This window comes from Camelus dromedarius, chromosome 4 (assembly GCF_036321535.1).
Source record: "Camelus dromedarius isolate mCamDro1 chromosome 4, mCamDro1.pat, whole genome shotgun sequence".
NCBI lineage: Eukaryota > Metazoa > Chordata > Mammalia > Artiodactyla > Camelidae > Camelus > Camelus dromedarius.
In genome coordinates, this window is record NC_087439.1 from 91,684,994 (window position 1) to 91,706,331 (window position 21,338).

A 21,338-nucleotide genomic window follows, 5' to 3' on the forward strand; every position below is an offset into this window, starting at 1 on the left:
CTGTCATATGTGAAAACAATGTAAAGCACCGTAGAAATATGAGGTGTTGGTCTTGCCAAAGCGAAAAATGGCAAAAAAAATTTAGTGAGTGCCTAACTGTATGCCAGGTACTGTTCCAGGCCCTGGGAATCAGGGTAAATAGAGCTGGCTAAGCCCACCCAAGAGTGGTGAGCGTTGGACAGGCACGAATGGCCCGTGAGGAGTCAGGGCTGGGGTGGGGAGGGGCCAGTAAAGGAATCACAGGTGCAGGTGAGTGAGACCCAGGTGAGCAGAGCCAGAGCGAGGCTGCAGCGGGAGAACATAGAATTTGTGTCAGCTAGGAGCTGAGGGGCATAATCGAGAAGGTATTTGACAGGGCAGTTCCTGGTTGCTGTCTGGGCTGAACTGAGCAGAGGGCTGCGGAGCATGGAAAGCAGGAAGACCCTCACTGGGACCCACAGCCCTGCCCCAGCCCCAGCCGCCTCAGGCATTAAAAACTCGTGGCTCTGGCTCCAGGATGATCATCAGGTCTGTCTCGGGCCCAGGATGAGAAAGAAGGGCTGATGTTTCCCAAAAGATTTCTTAAGATATGTTGTCTTCGAGGAAGCTGATACCACCCACATGTGTGGCTGGAATTGTAGCCCACTCTTGGGCCTTTTTCACAAACAAAACCAAAAAGGGAATGTTAAGGTTGTGAAGAACCCCACAAGACCCTTTGCAATGACCGGAACTGGCACAGTCTGCCCAGGCAGCCTCCCAAGGTGGTTTCATGGCTCAGGTCCCCCTGCCAGTGTGCATCCGCCTACACCTTCCGCCTGTCCCTCTCCTCCTGGTGGCCTCGGAGCAGGTACCCATGGAAGGTCAATGTGTTGGGGGCTCTCAGATCCCACCCCTTCTGTTGTCGGAGCCGGTGGAGAAGCAGCTCACTGTACCCACCACAGGGCCTCCCCAGTGCTGAGACCCTCTACAGGCCTTGCTGTCCAGGGCACCTACTCACTAGTCTCCCAGCAGTGCTCCAGGCCCTGATGGCGTGTGTACCCTGGGCAGCTGGCCTCTCCGTAGGAGCTCTGGTCGTCCTGCAAAAATGCAGATGCGCCTACAGCACTTGCTGGAGGCGGATTCGCTGTGCCGGGGGACTGTGTGTGTGATATATGTGAGAGAAAGAACCTGTGCATTCCATAACGCTCTTACTTCTCGAATATTTCTGTGCCTAAAGCCTAATTTCTAAATCAAAATCGATCCTTCCCAACATCAGTGGTGACCCATCTGGTCCCCACTGAGCTTGTCCAAGCCCTGTACATTATCCAAGATTATGGATCCAGCTCCCCACCCCCTGTTGGGCTTGGATATGAAAGGGACCCCAGCCAGGGAGTCCAAGCAGGACAGATAAGTCACTGGGGGCACCACGGTGGCTCCCAGAGGTGGCCAGTCTTCTGTGCGTCTTGGCCACACCTCCTCTGATCAGCGGTTCTAATTCCAGTTGGACAGCAGCTGAAAGTGGAGAAAGGCATGTGTGTCAACACCGTGGCAGAGCCAGCAAGCCCTAATTACCCAGCTCTGCGAGGCCGCACAGCGCTAACTGCCACCTGGTTCTGCTTAGGGGGAGCTTTCTGCCATGAGCGCGGCCCAGGGCCGCTGCTGCCTGCAGGCCTGCCGGTGCCTCTGAGAGCAGAGCCCTGAACCTTGGGAAGGGAGCGAGGCTTCTGTAGCTTTACGCTGACAAAGGGCTTTCTGCCTGTCAACCCGGCTCCTCAGCAGGTCCCCTCCCCCCTCCCTACCGCAGCCACTGGGCCTCCCTTTGGCAGGGCCCGAGGGCCCCGCTCTGACCGCGTAGCCTCTGGAGACTTCCTTTTGAGCTAGAAAAACAAGCAGCTGAAACGTGCCTTCTCCTGCCGCTGGGCCCCGCACGCTGAACCTATAGAAAGGCCCTGGAGTGGATTCAGCCTCCCAGAAGAGGAAACCTGGCTCCGGCCTCACCCGCAGGGCCTGTTATGTCTGGCTCCAGAGGCCTTCTCCTCTGGGGTTTTCCATGCCTGTGAACTCGGCCCCATTCATTTCCCTGTGGTTTCATGGGAATGTCCAAAACACTCAGCAGGTTGCAGTGAGCCCAGGAGGAGAGGGGTCAGCGAGAGGCCCGAGCCACGGCCACAGCACCCTCCCCTCAAGAGGGCCAGCCGTGGGTGGGCGCCCATCGGTCAGTCTGCCGCCCTTCCTCTGGTGTGCCCCCCAGCCCTGGGCCACTCTGCCTACAGCTCCCCTCTCCAGGCCTCCACTTTCCGGCTCAAGGCTATCAGCTCCCCCCGGTCTGGGAGACAGCGGCACCACACTCCTTTCCCCTTTCCCCATCCGCAGCAGCTCCCACTGTAGTGCTCATCGGGCCACTGACTTCCCATCTCACCCAGCTCCCGGGGCCCTTGCATTTTCCACCACATTACACTCAATTTGGGGCCGCTGGGAGAGCAGCGGGTCCCCCTGGAGGGTGACCACCGCCTCCATCCCCTCGGGCTGCTCCTCCACAGAGAAGGGGCCAACCTCTGGCTCACTGCTGTTTTGAGAGGTGTGGCAGCTGCCTTCACGGCCAGTGCAAAGCCCAAGAGCTCCCGAGCCTGCAGTGAGGATGTACCCAAGTGGGGAAAATTTAGTCTTCAGAAGAAATGAATTTGAGACTGGTTGGGAGCAATTCTTATCAAATTTCCGAGTTAGCAGTTTTCACCAAGAGCTAATTGAACAATCTCGGTAAGCAGCCTAGTTCCATTTGCATGAGATTCCCACAGAGCTGCGACAAGTGCCCTGGTGGCTTAGGGCAGAAGAGGCTGTTCTAGTCTCTCAGTTGCTTTTGGTCTTTGAAAATTGATGCATTTGCAGGTTTGGGCAACAGCCATGCCACTCTGCCCTGGCTGCCCAACTCCCCAATCGTTTCCAAAGCCACTTTCTGAGTATTCTGGGTAGGGAAGGGGTGGGGTGAGTTTCTCATCTGGTTAGGCTGGTAAAATGGATCTGAAAGAGGAACATCGTTGGAGGCCCAGCCACTCTTGCCAGGCAGGGTTGAGAGGGAAAGTGCACAGGAATGGAGAGCCCGAGGGCCAGGGCCCTGGCCGGCAGGTCAGGAGTGCAGCCTGCCTGTCAGCACCACGCCTGGGCTGAGACCCTGCCGCCAGTGCCAGCCCCCCTCCGCTGGGCCATGGGGGATCTGCGGGAGGAGAGAGAGCCAGCTCCGCGCGGCCAGCCCGGTGCTGACCTCGGTCTGGACTGTGCTTGTCTTTGCCACAGGGCACAAGCCCGGGGTCGGCCCACCGAGGCTGCTTCGTCCATGGGCCTTTTACAGGTGGCCTGTCTTTGTGGAACTGATGTGTACGGGCCTTTCTCGTCTTTCTTGTGCCCAGGGGACTTGAGAAAACTGTTTTAGGGACAGTCCCTCATGCAGTACTCTGAGGTAAACCAGCTGCTTCTCACACACGGTCTCCCGCAGGGTCCCCCCCCCCCCCCGAGCAGTGGGCATCTCAGACAAGCCTCCTCCTTGCCCCTTTAACCTCGGGGCCCAGCCTCCCCTGCTGGGAGTGCACAGCTGGGAGGAAATCAGGCCGCTTCCCTGGGGAGTCTCCCTGCCAGGCTGCTGCTTGGTCACGTTCTCACCCCCAGGTTCTTCCCCGTTATCTCCTCTCTCTGTGAAAACATATTGAGACCTTTTGGAAACCTAACCCAGCAATCAGAAAACATCACAGAGGCTCTTGTCACCTCCTTTCAAAGTAACCCTTGCCTCTTTCACCAATAAATGTATGAGAGTTGCAGGCTTGACGGCCTTCCTCACTCTTGAACCCTTGTTTTCTGTATCAGCTTCCCCCTCCTCACGGCCATGGCCACACGCTCCTGCTTGCCAAGCCCAGCAACCCATCCAAGCCCCTCCTCCTCTTCACCACGGCCTCTGCCCGGTGGACAACTCCCCAGCTGGACCTGGTTCCTCCTCTCAGGCCCCCTTCCCCTTCTCAGCCACCTCGTCACCCTCTGAGCTCCCTCCCTCTTTGCCCCTCTGTGCCCCATGACAGGGTCACCCACTCGCAGAGCCTCACCTTGAGTGTATCCCTGAACTCTGGCCAGACCTGCCTTTTCTTGCTGGCCTCAGAATCTTCAGCATCCCCTGCCTGCACCAGCCTCTGGTCCCTCTGTGCCCACTGAACTGATTTTCCCTTCATGGCCATCCTCCTTCAGCAACCTCCCCAGCCCCCTACAAGGTCCCCATCCTGGAGTCTTGCCCCCAGGCCTCTGAGGGCTGTCCCTGCCCCCCAACCTTGGAGCCCTCCTCTCCCTTCTCTTAGTTCCTTAGTTTCCAGACATGCCTGCTGCTCTTTTTCCCTCCTCCTCTACACCTTCCCTGTTCATCCCTTCCCTGTAAAGTATCTCCCAGCCCTTTGCTATCTCTTGGAATTGACCTTGCATTTGTGGGCGTATCCCCACAAGGCTGGGAGGGCAGGCCAAGGCTCTCTGGTGGCAGCAGGGCCTCGAGGTCACATAGACCTGGTGGTGACTCCAGGTGCTGGTTAGGGATTTGTGGGACTTGGGCCTGATCACCTTTCCTTTTTGCACCTTTAAGCTTCCCCACACATTAGAAAGGTACACAAACACCTCCCAGGGCTGCAGGAGGACTGAACGGGCTGCACCTGGCCCGTCCTGGGTCACCTGTCCCAGGGGCTTCATGGGCGTCTCTTCTGTCTCTCCCCACACTGACCCACAGCAGCAGCTCCCAAAGGGCTTCAGGGTGAGTAAGAGAAAAGACAGATGAATGGCTCCAGATGGAGGTCCCTGACTGGGTATTTTTAAATAACACGCCAGCAGCCTGTTGTCAGTGGGGACCGGGGCTCCGTGGACTAGGGGATGGGAAAGAGCAGGGAGGGGCTGTGGCTTCTTTCTCGCAGGTTTGGGAACGGTCTCGGGAGAGCTCTTTTCTTAGGCATTTTCCACCACCTGGAGCAGCAAGTGTTAGGGGTCGAAGCATGTGTGTGTGAAAAGGGCACGGTGGTGGGACCTAGCCCTCTCAACTCCTGAATGTGCCGCATCCTGGGAACCCTTCATTGTGACAGACTTAAGGGTCTCCTTTGGGCTAGGCCTCCCACTAGGACCAGGGTAGGTGGCATGGGGTGTGGAGGGAGATACAGACTATGGTCGTGCAGGCTGTGTGTGTGATGGAGTGGGAATGGACGCCCAGGAGGCACATAGGAGGCAAGTGGGCATCTCACGCTGCCTCCCCAGAGGAAGGGGCATCTGGGAAAGAGAGATGGGAGGAGAATGGTCTAGGGCTCCAGGTTAAGGGAACAGCTGTGCAAAGAGAGGGAAGGAGGAAAGAGCCCCAAGAATTGAGTATGTCTGGAATGGGAGGAGTGGGAGACAGGGAGAATGGAGAGGTGACCCTGCGCACATGACAAGAGGCGGCCTGGAAAACCTCATTTACCCGGAGGTGCAACTATCCTGAGAACAGTGGTAGCCGTTGAAGGGCTTCAGTGAGGAGAGGGGCATGACCAGATTTGCCTTTGAGGAAGAATGCACCACACTGGTGTGAAGATGGAAACAGCAAGGAGTGGCTAGAAGTAAGGAGAGATGGAGGCCTGGACCAAGGTGGTGGCATTGGGGCGGGAAGCCTCGAGAATCTTGCTGTGTTCAGCCCACATCCTAGGGTTTGGGTACCCAGGCCAGTCACTTCTGCAGTACGAGTAATAATAATGTAATACTTACTGAAGACCAGGCACTTGAAGATTGCATCCCATTTTTTCAGGTGAATAAATTGAGATGCAGAGAGGTTAAGAAATTTATCTGAAATCACACAGCTACTGAAGGGCAGAGCTAGGAACCAGGGACCTCTCCTCCTCTCCAGTTGTCCAGGTCTGTGCTCGGGGAACAAGGAAGGAAGTGGCTCAGGACAGGCGAAGAGCAAGAGCCTCACCCCAGGATACCCCCAGCCCCCAACAGAGGCCCTTCTGTGGCCACGGACACACCCAGTTCCTTGATGGGCAAGGATGGGCAGCCTTCCTCTGAAAGGGCAGACATTTCAGCCCATTTCTCATTTAGCCACTGTCTGACCCCTGCCAGGTAGAGTGGCCTTTCCCAAACATCGTCCTTTAAGATGTGACACAAACAGGTTCAGTCATCAGTGAGTAGTAAATGCCACATCCCACTAGCTCCTTCTTCTCGTCATGTCCTAATGAACATTAGCATCTTAAAGGCAAAAGGATGTCCTATAAAAAAAAATCACATAAAGTAATGTCCTATTATTTCATGTAATTTATATGTTTTTCTTTAAGTAACATTAACACACTTTGCCAGTCCCCATTCTAGTCAAGTCATGTTTGCCGTGTGAGCAGCGTGTGTACTTGTGGGTAGGTTGCTTGTGGCCTTTACCTGCCCTTTGCCATAGCAGGTGAGCGAGGACTCTGACGCCTCTAGGCTTGCTCACCTCCTCCATGGGATGGCCCTGAGCACAGGTAGGGGAGAGGCTGCGGACTGAGTGCTGTGGTGCTTGTATCTGGCATGGCCCCCTGCTCGCCGTTCAGCTGTCTGTCACGGCAGAGCCCACTCCAGAACACCGGAGTCCTGGGCCCCTGGTGGCACTGAGCTCCAGAGGCTCAGCAGATGCCAGGCCTGGGACAAAGGCCCTGTCTCTGAGGACTTGGCCTGCTGTTCTGGAAGGTGATCCTGGCCAGCAGCTGTTCCCGAGCCCCCATGGAGAGCAGTTGTCAGGCAGTTCCTGAGTTCCAGCGCCCCACCCCCACAGAGCTGTGGCAGGCTGGGGGCAGGGGCTGGGCTATGATCAGGGCAGGTACCCAGACTAGGGAGCAAGGTCTGAGGCCAGGGCAGCGTGCAGGGCTCCATCCCCGCTTGGGTTCTCAGACCACAGTATGTGCAGTTTGTTCTCAGAGGACGTCCTATCCACCCAGGATGGGTGGAGCATCGTCTGAGGTCTGGCTGTGGGCCTGTGTGTGCAGCCCTGCCCCTCGAGCGGGGAGGAGATCAGGGAGAAGGGTGCTTGCTGACGGGTCAGCTGTGGGAGCCCCTCTTCTCCTCACGTTCCCTCAGAGCAGAGTTCACTCTCCGGGACGGAGTGAAGCCCTGGCCCGAGAGCTGGCTTAGGCCAAGGGAAAACACACTGAATGGGAGTACAGAGACCCTTGGACCTTGTGCTGGGGAGCTGCACTTCACAGGCTAAGGTCTTCCCTGCCCAGAAGTTCCTGGGTTCTAAGCTGCTCCTGCCATGTCCCGGGTCCTGCAAAAGGAAGATGCTGGGAGGCCCCCTGCTGGCTGGTTCAGAGAACTGACCCATCAGGGGGACCTGTTGGAGTCCAGTAAGAGGGATCCCTTTGTTGGCCCCAGAAGAAAGCAGTGACATCTACCCGTCCATGTCTCAGTACTAGCCAGCCTGTTTCCCCATTCCGGGTGCCCGGCCCTGTTTGGCCCTGTTTTTGACGATGAATCTTGAACTCAGTGGGGTCTGGATGCTGGCAGCTTGGCTTATCCTTCCTGTTCCCACGCTGTGCTGGGGGGCCTGCTGCCATCTGTACTGTGCCCTCCCAGCTCCCCCCGGCCAGTCGCCAGGATTGACCAGTCAGGGCTTCAGGGCCCACTTCTACTTTTCCACGCTCACACTTTTGCATTTTTTCTCTACCCCTCCCTCCCCCACCTGCAGGTAGGAGAAGAATTTAAGGACAGGTTGTGGGGGAAATGGTCCCTGCAGCTATCCAGGAGCACTAATGAGCTGTGGCAGCACCCGGTAAATTGGGCTCCTGCTCCTGGGCCACCACCCTGTTTGATGACATTGACGTTTATCCCAGGGCGGAATGCTCTCTATCTCTGAACTGTCTTGGAGAGAGTCCCACAGGCTGCCCTCTTAACTCCCACCCTGTCCTGAGGGAGGGGCTGAGACACTCAAGGATGTGGAGCCCCCAGAGGCACCAAGGGACCTGTCCAAGGTCAGCCCCTGCGACCAAAGTTTCTCCAGACTTCCTTCTCAAGGTTAACAAGAGCTACTTGTTTTTTCTCACCAGCCTCAGGCAACTCAGGGACTATACCGGGGACCAGGGAGGACAAATAGTGGAGTCACTAGAGAAGCAGCTTGATGAGGTCTTGCCTCTGCCTGGGGCTCTGGGCATCAGCCCCACCCTCCCCGTCCCTGCCCTTGGCTTCTCCTCCTTACTCAAGATCATGAGAGGCGAGGCTGGGGAGCCCCTGCAGGAACTAAGAGCAGGAGCAGGGCTCTGTCTGGGGAGATTCCCCAGGCATTCAGTTCCTTTGACCTGAGGGGTCGGGGTGAGGTTAGAGGGGGTGGGGGCACAGGCTGGAGCCCCCAGCCTTGCCTGCCCTGCTACTTGGCCTGCCCTAGCCCAGAGCTCGCCACAACCCTGCTATGGGGCCATGCTGTCCCCTGCTGGCCACACTAGCAAAATGCAGGCCAGGGTCAGCCCCAAGGTTACAGGTGTTCCCTCCTTACGCCTCAAGCTTGCAGTTGAACTGGAGACTGTGGGGCTTCAAGGGTCAGCCCCTGTGCCCCCTGCCACAGTGATACTTGGACTGCTTGGGGAGACAAGTCTAGAACTGCCTGGCACACAATCCTGTTTGCTGACTGAACAACAAATGAATGAATGAATGTGTACATCTTATGCATTTAGGAGATAATGATTTGCAGTGTCTGACCAACAACAGAAAATAAGTCAAATTAGACATTTACTGAACAGAAACTGAGACTCCTCTTGGGATGACAAGGTCTAAATATGAAACCAAATGTGAAGAGTCAAATGGTGCTCAACTGTGACATGGATGATCCTAGAACAACCTGGCCCTTGTTGCCAAGTGGCTGGGTGGGCAGTTAGTGCCCAGGAGGGATGGAGGTGGCCTCCAGGGGAGGCATGGGAAGGTCAATGGAGGGGACACAAATGGCAGGGAGGACAATCCCAGGGCACCATGGGGAGATTCTAGGGTGGCCATTTAGCATGAAAGGTAGAGAGAGGAAAGCAGCTCCCAGGTCTTGGGGCCTGTGACGCGCCAGGCACAGGGTCTGCCCTTGAAGCACGTTTTACTCCTTGGTTTCTGTGACCACCCTGTGAAGCAGGTACTGTTACTATCCGTGTTGTACATGCAAGAAAAAGGAGGATCAGACAAGGTTTGTGACTTGTTCAGGGTCCTAAAGCAAGAACATGTTGGAGCAGGATGGAGGCTTCGCCTCAGGAGATTTGGTGGTCAGGTTCAAGTGCTTGAACTCAAGGGTTGTCAGCACAAAGACAGATGTCAGGTGGGAGGCAGGATTATCACTATTAAAAGACTTACTGCAAACTGGTGTGAATGAAGAGACTCTTCACTCCATACACAGGCCTCCTGCTAGGGAGAAGGGCCATCTGAGGCCTGACCTTAAGTCTTTTGTCCAATCCCTGCCCAACGGTGGGCGGTGGGCTGTGGGCCAGCTTAGTGAGGTCCCCACAGAGGAGAGGCTAGACGTGCAGGACGTGGATTGGCCTCCCCCCAAGGCCCAGGCCTGGCCCTGGTTGTATCTGCCCTGGAGCATTTCCAGAGCCCTTCCACCTCATAGGGAGGGCTTTGTCGGGAGTCAGAGGTGCTCTGGAGACAGCTTGGCAGACCAGGGCCACACCTCTGTGTGGCAGGCCCAGGCTGGGGAATGCAGGACTCTGCCCACTCACAGTCTCATCCCCTCAACTGGCTGCTTTTCTTTCCAAGAGCTTGGCCAGGTGACGAGGCTAAACCTGCAGTACTATCCGCCCCTCCAGGAAGGGGGAGTCCACCTTGGGCCTCCAGCTGCTACCAGGCCATCCAGAGCTTCCTCCCTCTTCTCCTGCCTCTGTGGGAGAAGTATGGGCTGAACTTGCAGACTAGGGGTTCAGATTAAAGGCAGAGGAGAGTCTCCCCTAAGCTGGGCAAGGCCCAAGAGTCTCCCCAAGGGAGGACGCTTTCCCGCAAAGTGTAGGGACCAGCTCACACCCAAGCCTTTTCCTAGAGGTTGTACGCACATGTGTGATCCACCTGTCCTCCCACCAGAGCCCTGGGTGTGAGAGCAGCACGTGGGCCTCCTGCCCCAGATCAGGACTGTGACCCAGCCCCCCACTCTGCCCAACTCCTCGTTTTGGCCTACTTCTTCCATCCTTCATCAGTCTCTACTCCTCCCCAGGGGTCCTTGGCATGCTTTGGGCTTTTCGGTTTGGAGCCATATCCATTCGTATTACTTGATTCTAAATACACTCAGTTGAAGCAAAATTAGAGCGTTAACTCCTGAAAGAGTGACTCTCTGGGGTCAGAAAACCCGACAGCACGTTTGCCATGTCCCAGAACGCATGCTTTTCCTCTTGCTGTCTGTGACTGCCTGTTCATCCACAGAAGCTCTCACCTCCCCTGGGGGAGAAAGGAGCCCAGCACTTTGGGGAACTGGGAGCCCTGGGTCTGCTCACCTGCTTCTGTGCACCCCCCACAGAGCCTCTGGGTTCTCATGGCTGGCCTGGGCGAGTGTTTTCTTAAAGCTGGAGAGTGTTCTGGAAGCTAGTCATTCAGCAGAGATCTTTACTGCACACCTTCTCTGGGTCAGGCAAGTGCCAAGCACCAAGACAGACATCATTCCTGCTCTCCAGGAGACCCATCTCGCAGGGGAGACAGCATACAAGATAACACATCAGCAGAGATGGGTACAGACATTGTGCCATGAGGGGCATGAGCAGAGGGATGGGAGAGAAAGCAACTGGAGGAACAAAGTGGATTGGCTGCTGGGAGGGCAGCTTTAAGCTGAGACAAGGGTGCAAGAGAGCCTGCCAGCAGATGCTGGAAGAAATGACCCTGGCGGTCTCTCCCCACTACAGGCTCGTGGAGGAGTTCATGCTCTTGGCCAACATGGCTGTGGCCCACAAGATCCACCGCGTCTTTCCTGAGCGAGCCCTGCTGCGCCGGCATCCCCCACCCCAGACCAAGATGCTCAATGACCTGATGGAATTCTGTGACCAGATGGGGCTGCCCATGGACTTCAGCTCGGCCGGGGCCCTCCATGTGAGTGCTGGGGGCACAGGGGTCAGGGAGGCCCTGCTTGGAGTAGGAGGAGGAAGGCCTGGAACAGAAGGTTCAACAGCCTCTGCCTCCCACCAGGGTTGGTTCCCTTCAGCCAGGTTTCCCCGCCGGAGGGGTGGGGACACGGAGCATGGAGGTCCTGGGAACAAGGCCTCCCAGTCACAGGGCCTGGTGAGGAGCGTGGCCCAAGCCAGGACCAGACTGAGAGAGGCCCCTCAAGGCTCAGCTGTGGGCAGGAGTCCTATGACCAGGGATGGCCTTGCCATGAACCCAAAGACTAACAGTAGGTTACTGGGATTATTGGAGACCAGAGAAAGGTTTTCATGGTAAGTGGTGTCCAGTGCTCCCCACCTAGAGCTAGATCATGGGGCTCAGGAGTCCATGGCCTCGGCCCTGATCCCGCAGGAGGGAGACTGTCCCCATCTCTGCTCCAAACCTGGGGTGGCCGGGGAGGTGCCTTAGGTCAGACAGCTGCAAACCAGTCTGCTCAGGTCAGCCAGCTAGGCATGGAAGGACTGACCTCGGAGCGGGGCCCTTGAGGCTGGCCCAGTGTGGGACATAGGCTGGGGGCTCCTGGCCCCACTAGACCCCAGCCATGGCCAACTGAGCAGGGCTGGGCCCCTCAGGTGACCTTTCCTCCCCAGAGCCGGGTCTCAGATGATCAGTGGGTAACAGGCCTCCCAGAGCCTCTCCCCAGGCTTGACTCGACATCACATGGGTTTGCTTCTAGAAAAGTCTGACTGAAACATTTGGAGATGACAAGTACTCACTGGCCCGGAAGGAAGTGCTTACCAACATGTGCTCCCGGCCCATGCAGGTAAGGAAGGGCCAGTCGTCCATCGTCCCCCTTCTCCCTGGAGCACCCAAGACCTCTGCGGGCTCAGAGAAGCTGAGGGGAGTTTTGGGGAGGATGCCCCCAGGCAACACCCAGGATAGGTGGTCCCTGGGGGCCTGACCTGCTGCCTCTTGCTCAGACCTGCCTGCCTCCTGTGCTCAGGACAGCTTATCTGGGGCTCAGTTAGAGGACCCAGTTTGAGACCGGCTTTCCCCCTGCATGGCCACAGGGGCTCTGTTCCCTGGCAGTAGGCAGGGAGCCCCCCAGGGGATGTACCAAGCCTCCAGTGCCTCGTCCCCACAGACCAGACCAGACCAGACCAGACCAGCTCAGGGAAGGGAATGGGGCCTGGACAGCAGCTCATGATCATGACCTGGAGGGGAGAGAATGTCAGTCTCCCAGAGCGGCCTGCCCAGGGGAATGGTCCTTAGCCCCCACTGGGGCTTGTGGACCCCAGGCAGAGAAATCTCCCTCTCGCCAGCAGGTTGGGAGAAGAGGAGTCAGGCTGTGGGCCTGCATCTGCAGCTGGATGACAGCTGGCAGCCTGGGAGGTACACAGTCCTGGTTCTGGCAGCCAGTCTCAGTCATCTGAGGCTGAGCTTCAGCCCTTGTGGGGCCCGAGCATCTTGAGAAGGAGCCACCTCAGTGGACTGTCAGATCAGTGGGAGCTGTGGATGCTCATGGGACCAGCTCTGACCCCTAGCCCAGCCTGGCAGCAGAGATAGACCACTGTTCAGGGGCTAGGCACTCGGCAGATTCAGTCTGTTCACAAGAACCAGATCACCTCAGCTGCCACAGCTGATGTATTTTCTTATACCTCATAGCTCTGCCAGGAATGGAGCTATCAGGGTTCCTTTGGGACTGGCTGCCCTTACCCGGCCACCAGTCACAAATGTCAGCCCCACACCACACACTATAGAGCCCCCCAGCATAGAGGCGTGTGCCTTTCTGGCGACTGGGATTTACACCACATACAGGGCCAGTGGGGCCCCATTCCCTGCCCCCAGCCTCTGCAAGCCATCCACCTCCAAGGCCAAACCTGCCCTGGAGCTCCAAGGAGAGGGGTCCTCTCCTCTGTCACCTGGACTGTACTTATCCTAGCCTTGCCTGCCAGTGACCTCAGAGGCCAGCCTTTGCCTGGGGATCTGATGTCAGCCAGTGACCTGCTTCCCTGTCTCTGCCCCAGTTCTGGGTCCCCACCCATTCCACCCTGCACAGGCACTTTTGCCAACCAGGAAGGGAGCCGCGGCCCTCTGTCCTCCTCACCCCAGCTTATCTGGAGAAGTGGGCCACCACTGAGAACAAAGGCCAAACGCGGCTGGGAGTGCAGGCTGCTCCCGCCTCCCCCAGTGACTTACCCCAGACATAACCCAGGGCCCAGCAGGAGCTGGAAGGGAAGAGGAGTTGGGCAGCCGAGCAGGTCACCACCAGCTGTGTCCTGGATTCGAGGGCCGACGTACACAGAGTAACCGGAGCTGGCTGTCCACTGGCCGAGCACGGGGGAGGGTGAGCAGGCAGCCAGGGAGCGAGCAAGTGAACACATGAGGTGTGACATTGGCCATGGCTGGGGAACCTGTTCGCATGCTCCCAGGCAGCAGTGGCAGCTTTGGGGACTGTGGCCAAGGCTCTCAGGACAGCAGCATCTGGGGCCCTGGAGAAACTCAGCGTGTCTCCCTGGGCCACAGTCCTAACTCCTGCCTGACAGGAGGGCCTTTTGAACTCAGACCTGTGGGCCTGGGTCTCAGGACAGGTTGTCAGGGACAAGAAGGGCTGAGGCTGGGAGGCTGGCCGAGCACTGCCTCCCTTGGCTGACGAGAGGCGGAGTAGTAGGGGCACAGAGGTGCCGGGTTCAGGCGTGGCCTTCAGCAGGGCAGGGTTCAGGCTAGAGGGCAGGGGGTCATCCACCACCAAAGGCCAGGGCCGAGTGGAAGAGCTCTGGGTGGTGGAGGTCCTGGGCCTCCTCTCCTACCTCCTGTTCTGGCCACATGGCGCTGTTGGGCTTGGTGTTCTGGCAAAGTCCTACAGCTCCTGGTCTAGCATGGCCACGGGCTTCCCCTCCGCTTCCCCTCCGCTTCCCCGTTCCAGAGTAACGGCCCGAGCCCGTCCAGAGGACGAGGCCAACCAGAAACTATTCCTGCCTCCTGGTTCCTGGCAGTAACAGCCCCTGAAACTCAGCAGTGACCGCCTGTAGGAGAAGATGAGGAGCTCCCCAGCTGCCCTCAACTTCAGCACATGGTCTCCCCTCCCCGAGAGCTTGGGTGGCTGGTCCCACAGGCCTCTGAGGGGGAGGCCATCCAGCATCTTGGGGGCTCCCAACAACAGCCCCATTCCCCCATCCCCAGCAGAGGCAGGTGGGCCCCTGAGGGCTGTCTGGCCTGTTCTCAGTGGTGCTGCTGCCATGGGGTCTGGGCAGCCCTGGGCAAGGCCTGCACTTGCCTTCAGCAGGAGAGGGTGTGAGACTCATGGCTCTGCCCCACCTCATGGCAGCCCATGGGTCCCCTCAGACGGAACAGCCCCAGCCTCCTTGGGGCTGCCTGACTTTGCTCAGCCACCTGCAGATCTGGCAGGTTGGTCCCCACCCCCAGACTGCCCATCGTGAGGCTCTGAGTCTCCCAGCCTGGCAGAGCGCACCCAGCTGGCCCCAGCCTGGCCAGGCTCTGAGACCCGCCCCCCTCCCCAGATGGCCGTGTACTTCTGCTCGGGGATGCTGCAGGACCAGGCGCAGTTCCGGCACTACGCCCTCAACGTGCCGCTCTACACACACTTCACCTCTCCCATCCGCCGCTTCGCTGACGTCCTGGTGCACCGCCTCCTGGCCGCTGCACTCGGTAAGGGGGGTGGCAGAGGGGGCAGTGCCTGCCTGTGCCCAGCTAAGGGCTGCTGCTCCCAGAGTGGGTGCCTGGTGGCCAGAGACCACCCTGCCATGACTGTGGAGGCTTCAAGGGGTGGGCAGCCTGAGCAGCGGGGGAGCCTCTGCCCAGAAACTCTTCTTGTGTGAGTAGGCCCTAGGGGAAGCCACCCTAGGCCTCCTTAAACCTTACACCCTTACCGTGGCCAGTCCACCTTTCTCAGCCCTCCAGAGCTGGGTGGCAGGGAGTCCTCAGCTATGCCTGGGCCCCCCAGGCCCTACCTTGCCTGGGCCAGGGGCACCATGCTGCCCACAACCCAGCCCTGGCCAGATGGAGCACACAGCGCACCTGCCTGTGGACCCCCAACCACCCTTTGCTCAGGCTACAGGGAGCCGCCAGATGTGGAGCCCGATGCCCTGCAAAAGCAGGCAGACCACTGCAATGACCGCCGCATGGCGTCCAACCGCGTGCAGGAGCTCAGCACCAGCCTCTTCTTTGCCATCCTGGTCAAGGTGAGGCCACCAGCTCAGTGCCCTTCCGCCTCCTCTACCTCTCCCCACCCCTGACCTGGGCACCTGCTCACAAGGAACCCTGGAGGAGCCCAGGGCCCCTCAGCAGTTGGGGTGGGCCCTAGGGGAACGCCACATCCCGTGGCCGAGCCTTGGCTGAAGCCCTACCCTGCAGGAGAGTGGCCCCCTAGAGTCGGAAGCCATGGTGCTGGGCGTCCTGAACCAAGCCTTTGACGTGCTGGTGCTGCGCTATGGGGTGCAGAAGCGCATCTACTGTAATGTAAGTACCGGGGGCTGCCCTGGCCGTAGTTAGGGATTTTCTCAGCAGGCAGAGTCAGCTACAGGGTGCAGATGCGTGTCTATGTGAGTGCCCAGGGCCACACAGCCACTGTGCTCCCCATCTTCCGCACAGACACACCAAGCTACGTCCACTTAGCACGCTCCACTCCCACCTGGGTGTCCCTGTTCCTGCTACTGGGTCTCCACCGCGTCTCCCTAGTTCCTGGTAAGGTCTTGGACATACTAGCATGGAGGATGGGGCCACAGGCCGAGGGCCCTGCTGTCCCTGTTTGCACTGGGGCAGTGACACTGTGCCCTTCACTCAGCTGTGGCCTGTGCTAGAGCCAAGTCTACCCGATGGGCCCTGCCAAGACACCCAGCTGCTCCTGCCTGGGATGGGGGATCCAGGCCAAGGATCAGGCTTGGGCCTCTTTCCCAAGAACTCAAGAGACCCGAGGACAGATCCCTCCATAACCAGAATAGAATATCAGGGTCTGCAGGCTTCAGGATACTTTTTATAAGAACATGAGGAAGGGAAAGACCAGAGAAAATGTCCTGTGGCCACTCTGGAAGCTGTGTCCCCTGAAAAGAAGGAAGAGACGAGCTCTTGCCTTGGTCCCGCCTTGAGGGGGTCTCTTTATTCGAGGTTCTTCCCAAGGGTACCTGGTGCCTGACTGATGCCACCTGAGGGACCTGTTCCAGCTGAGCTTGTGGTTAGTGAGTCACTACCTGGCCCCTGACCTTGGCTTTGCACTTCCCAACACCCAAAGCACTTTGGGGACTGCAGAGCCCAGCATGTAGTATGGAATAAACATGGTATTTGTAAAATGGAGCAAAGCAGAAGAGACACAGTGGAGTTCAGCTAGAATCAAAGAGGGCTCTTGACCTGAAGTTCATTGAGCAGAATGGAAGTTCAGGTCTAGGTCATCTCTGCAAACAACCCAGCCCTCAGTCTGTGCTGATGGCCCCCGCGCCCATAGTGGGTGACAGCCCTTTAGCCATGGATGTCCAGTCTGCCTCAGCCCTGTGAGGACAGACCCTGATGAGCCAGGACAGACCTGCCAATGCCACCACCCCCTACCCCAAAAAACACACAGAACCACCGGCCCCTCCCAGCCCCCACCCCTCAGCAAAGATGTCCTATCCTGGCCTTCCTGAAGCTGGCCAAAGGCAAGAGGCAAGGGTGGGGATCGACCCCACCCATCAGAAGTCAAGCAGACAATTGCCCTACAGCAGGGCAGGGAGCCCCCTCAAGGCCTGAGATGGACCAAGGGGAGCAGGGCTGCTTCCAAGCATCTGGGGCCCTGCAGGATCAGAGGTTAGGAGGCAGCACCTAGAGCCTGGGGCCTGAGGCACAGGCATGTACACCCCCAGGCACTGCCCCTGCGGTCACACCACTTCCAGAAGATGGGCAAGAAGCCGGAACTCACGCTTGTCTGGGAACCTGAGGACGTGGAGCAGGAGCCAGTGCAGCAGGTCAGAACCGGGGCAGGGCTGCTTTTCCAGAACACCGCTGTGTTCCGTCCACCCCCAATGTTTGGTGGGCCCTCCTCCTGTCTCCTGGGACATGCTCCCCAGGCATCTCCATGCTCTCCTCCTGGTCTCCCTCAGCACCCTGGCCCCTGGGTGGAATTTCAGGTTCTACCATCCATGGCCAGCAGCAGCTTCCCCATAACCTCTTTGGGTCTAGCTTTCTGGCACCACCTTCCTTCCCTTGAAGACATGCATCCTGGGGAGAGGAAGGGGCCTCTGCTTACCCCTCTAAAGCCGGGTTCTTAACATTTGGGGTCTTTTGAGAATCTGATCTGAGCTGGGACCTGCTACCCAAGAAAACAGTTTTTACCTCCAGTGTGCTTCAAAGACCAGCCCAGACCCAGCTGTTCCTCCCTGACCCGAGGCCCCCTTCCCCCAGGCAGTGCTCACAGCAGCGTCTGGCTCTTTTTCTTCTCACCACACACCATGGTCTCAGTCCTTGAACAAGCTCACCTTACAGATGGGCAGGAGAGGATGGAGAGACAGAGCAGGAGTCCCGGGGACCCCTGGGTGGACAGTGGCACAGCTGGGCTTTGCCTGCAGGTCCCTGCCCCTCCTGTCCCCTTGGCCGGCCGCTCACATCCCACCCCTGTCACCATGCCCGGGCTCTGCTGTGTCTCAGGTCATCACCATCTTCAGCCTGGTGGAGGTGGTGCTGCAGGCAGAGGCCCCGGCTCTCAAGTACGGCGCCATCCTGAAGCGACCAGGCACCGAGGGCCTCCTGGACCCGCAGGTGGAGGGCGGTGTGAGGAGCAGGCTGAGCAGCAGGAGGACTGAAGCCGCCAGCCTGGCCCAACCCTCCAGCCCAACTGCCCCACCCACTGGCTTTTAGGAATTGGACCTTTTGACACCAAAGGGGAGTTTTAATTTGATTTTTAATAACTCAGGGGTTTGTTTTTATTTTTTCATTCTATTTTCTTTTTGCAGCTCAGTTTTCAAACTGGAGGGTGGAGGGTGGAGCTGGATGGAAACCTGAGGGCTGGTCATTACTTACCAGAGCAGAGCTAGTCCCGGTCCTCCCGGGAGGGCAGCCCCACTTCTGCCACATTTCTCACTGCCTTGCCTGCCCAGGAAACAAGTGGTTTTCAGCAAATCAGTGTCATGGAATAAAATCAAGTGTGAAGTGCTGTCTGCTGTGTGGGGCACCCCTGGGAGGCCAGGGTGGCAGGGTGCCCCATGGACCCAGGACGTGGGACCTGGCCCAGGATCCACCCCTCACAGCTGAGCTGGGGTTGCCACCCTCCACAACCTCTGTCAGTTCCAGGATGATTCACAGCTGGGCACACAGCAGATTGATGCCAGGGCCTCATTCTGTCTGATGAGAAACCTAATTAGTATGCAAGACGGCAGGCTCACCCATCCCCCTGCCGCTCTTGGCTGTGTCCATCCCCACCCCCCCACCTCCTCTCTGACTACTGGCCCCCCGTGGCCTCAAGAGGGGGCGTGGCTCCTGTGACACATACCCCTAGTTCCAAGGCCAGAGCTCTGGGTGGCCCTGACCACATCCCTTAGTGCCAGCTGGTGCCTCGGCACCTCCACTCCCAACCCTTCAGCCCGGCGGCTGCAAGGGAACATGGGGACGGGGTGAGGCCTGGGTCTGCTGGAGAGATGAAGGCCCCCAGACTGACCTTCCCGACCAGAGAGGGGGAAGTGGGCTCCTGGTGGCCCTGGCCTGGCCTGGTCATCTGCCTGAGCACCCACTGATCCCACCAACCTTGGGGACCCAGGGACAGAGATGGCAGGCCACACGGTGGCGCTCTGTCCTCTGCTCGTTTGACCTCAGCCTGAGCTTCTACTTTGGACACCAAACTAGGGAACCACAGGTTGGCTTCCACAAGAGCTGCCAGAAACCGAGGTGAAAACCACAATGACCGAGGCCCCAGTTCCACCAGGCTGTTTCCTGGGGTGTTGGTATTAACACCTCATTTGATCTGGTCTCAGCGCATTTTCTTCAAAGAAAAATTCAATACAGCACCTTGTCAGACGGCCTGGCCGGGGCTGGAGGGGTGACTGGGCCTGGCTGCCTCAGTTTGCCACCAGCCAGCTCCACCTCCCATCCGCCAGCACGGGGCTGGGGCCAGAGGGGAACAAGAGACACTTCATCGCACCTGGCCTCACTTCCTTTCTCTCCTCCAACACCTCAGCTAGCCTTCAGTCTGTCCATCCTGCCAGCCCCAAGATGTCCCAGAGGCCACCGTTCCCCTCTGCTCCTGCCCCAAAGCCTTCTGGAACCAGGTGTCTGGGAGGGGAAAGACGTCTGGTCTGGTGGTTTGGTGTTTGAGGAGGTCTCTGGGTGCTTCTGCAGCCTGGGCAGCCTGACGGGGAGAACCAAGGGGGAGACGTCTCAGCCCTGTCCCCAGCCCCTCAACCGCTCCCCCCCCCGAGGAGGAGCAGCCCCCTCTCTCCTGGCACTGTCCCCGAGAGCGTCCCACCCAGCCTGGGAGCTGGGAGCCCAGCAGAGGCCCCACGGAGGGGCCCTCAGGGAGGCGGTGGGTCAGCGTGCTGGGCCCCTCTCGGGCAGCATGGACCCAGGCCGGACACCCCTCCTCGCTGCTCCAGCGCCCCCAAGCCCGGGTAAGTGCGGGCAGCTCGGGCAGCGAGGAAGGTCTCTGGTGCCTGGGCTTACCGGGGCGGGGGTGGGGGGCGGGCGCGGGACTCACCCTGAGAGCCCCAGAGCCCCGGGACCCAGAGCAGCCCCAGCCCAGCCCCACCGCACTGGACAGAAGCTGAAGCCACACCCAGAAGGGAGGCAGGTCTCTGGCCAAAGTGACACAGCAAGACTGTGCCCAGCTGGGTCCAGGGTTCAGGCCCCTGCCCTCCCCAGCCCCCACTGCCTGTGTCCTCCGCACCCTACCCACCCAACCTTGGCCATGTCCTTCATCTGCAGCCGCACCCTCAGCAAATGTCCTTGACACCATCCACGTGCAGGGCGCTGGCGGGACACAGGTCCGCGGGTTCAATGAGGAAGACTGTCCTCTGTGGCCCCAGGTTAAAGGATTGTTGATTAAAAGGGGTGATGAGACACAAACCTTGTCAGAAAGGAAGACTTGGTCGTCCCTTCAGCCGTCCCGGAACCTGCACAGTTGTTCAAGGGGCCACCTTGGGTCACCATGGGAGAGGGAGCTGTAGATGCAAATAATGTCAGTGCAGGTCAAGGTTCTAGGACAGTTCTGAGGCTGGAGGGTGTGTGTATTCCCACAATGAAGGGATGGTGCTCAGAAGACGAAAGGGCCGGCAGCGCGCTCAGGAGGGCTAAGGAATGGGGGCTCGGAGGTACTTGGCCTGAGCCATGAAAGGCAGAGGTCAGGAGGATCAGAGAGGGCCCAGAGGACAGGCAGGGAGAGATTCGTGAGGTGGGAGCAGGTTAGATCACCAGGGAGCCTCCACACCAGCTGGAGAGTGTGCAGTGTGTGCCGTGGCCCTCAGAGCCAGGGGTGGTTTTTATTTTTATTTTTAATTTATGTTTATTTTTTATTATTTTGGGGGCAGGAGTAATTAGGTTTGTTTATTTGTTTTTTTTTAAGAGGAGGTATTGGGAATTGAACCCAGGACCTTGTGCATGCTAAGCTGCACTCTGCCACTGAGCTATATCCTCCCCGACCAGGGAAAGCTTTTAATCAGGGTATGGCCTTTGTTCCTTCTCTCGTTTATCAAGAACAGTGAGTGCCTACGATGTCAGGTGTTTTCGGTGAACTTACAGTTCAGAGAAGTTACTAGTGTGGCAGGAGATGGGGACTGCGTGGACAGCAGGGAAGGAAAAACCAGTGCTGAGGAGGGGGCAGGTGCGGGCAGACACCTCCAGGAAGAGCCTGTGGCTATTTGCAGGCACAGGCCTTAAGGCAGGAGTGTGCTCAGTGAAGGGGACCAAGGACATCTGGGGCTGTCTCCCCAGTGGCCTCATCTCTTTATGGGACACGCTGCCCAGCTTCTAGCCCATACCTCTCACCTGCACGGACCCCCAGGAGCCACCACAGCATCTCTGACAGGGGTGGGGGTAGGTACCTGGCCCGTTCTTTCCTGGGGTCTCTCCTAATGAGAATTGGGAGAGGGTTTCAGTCTCTCCCCAGGATGGTAGTCTGCAAAATACAGAAGCTCATGTTTCTAGAAACTCACTGTGAAGGAAGCAGTCTACACCGGGGAAAGGAACCTGACTCAGAGAAAGGAGACAGAGCTATGGAGTGACTGGGTTTCCCGCCCCAGGCGACCCAGAGGCGCCACCCTGTCAGGGCTTGTCTGCCTTCTGGAGTTCTCAGACCATGAGGAGCCTTCCCATCAGCTCCCTTCCTCCTAAAGCCACTTCACACGTGCTTTCTCTCC

The 21,338-nt window shown here is 58.4% G+C and overlaps 1 protein-coding gene across 7 annotated transcripts in view; it reads left to right on the forward strand.

Moving 5' to 3' along the window:
- DIS3L2 (DIS3 like 3'-5' exoribonuclease 2) overlaps positions 1 to 18,144 on the forward strand; it is a 321,790-nt gene extending 303,646 nt beyond the window's left edge. For all 7 annotated transcript variants that reach the window (XM_064485261.1, XM_064485263.1, XM_064485264.1 and 4 more), the window contains 7 exons: positions 10,815 to 10,998; positions 11,747 to 11,833; positions 14,532 to 14,679; positions 15,082 to 15,212; positions 15,385 to 15,489; positions 16,863 to 16,964; positions 17,644 to 18,144. In XM_064485261.1, the coding sequence (XP_064341331.1) occupies positions 10,815 to 10,998; positions 11,747 to 11,833; positions 14,532 to 14,679; positions 15,082 to 15,212; positions 15,385 to 15,489; positions 16,863 to 16,964; positions 17,644 to 17,853 (967 nt within the window). In that variant the 3' untranslated portion in view covers positions 17,854 to 18,144. The remainder of the gene's footprint in view (positions 1 to 10,814; positions 10,999 to 11,746; positions 11,834 to 14,531; positions 14,680 to 15,081; positions 15,213 to 15,384; positions 15,490 to 16,862; positions 16,965 to 17,643) is intronic.
- The last annotated feature ends 3,194 nt before the right edge of the window (positions 18,145 to 21,338 follow it).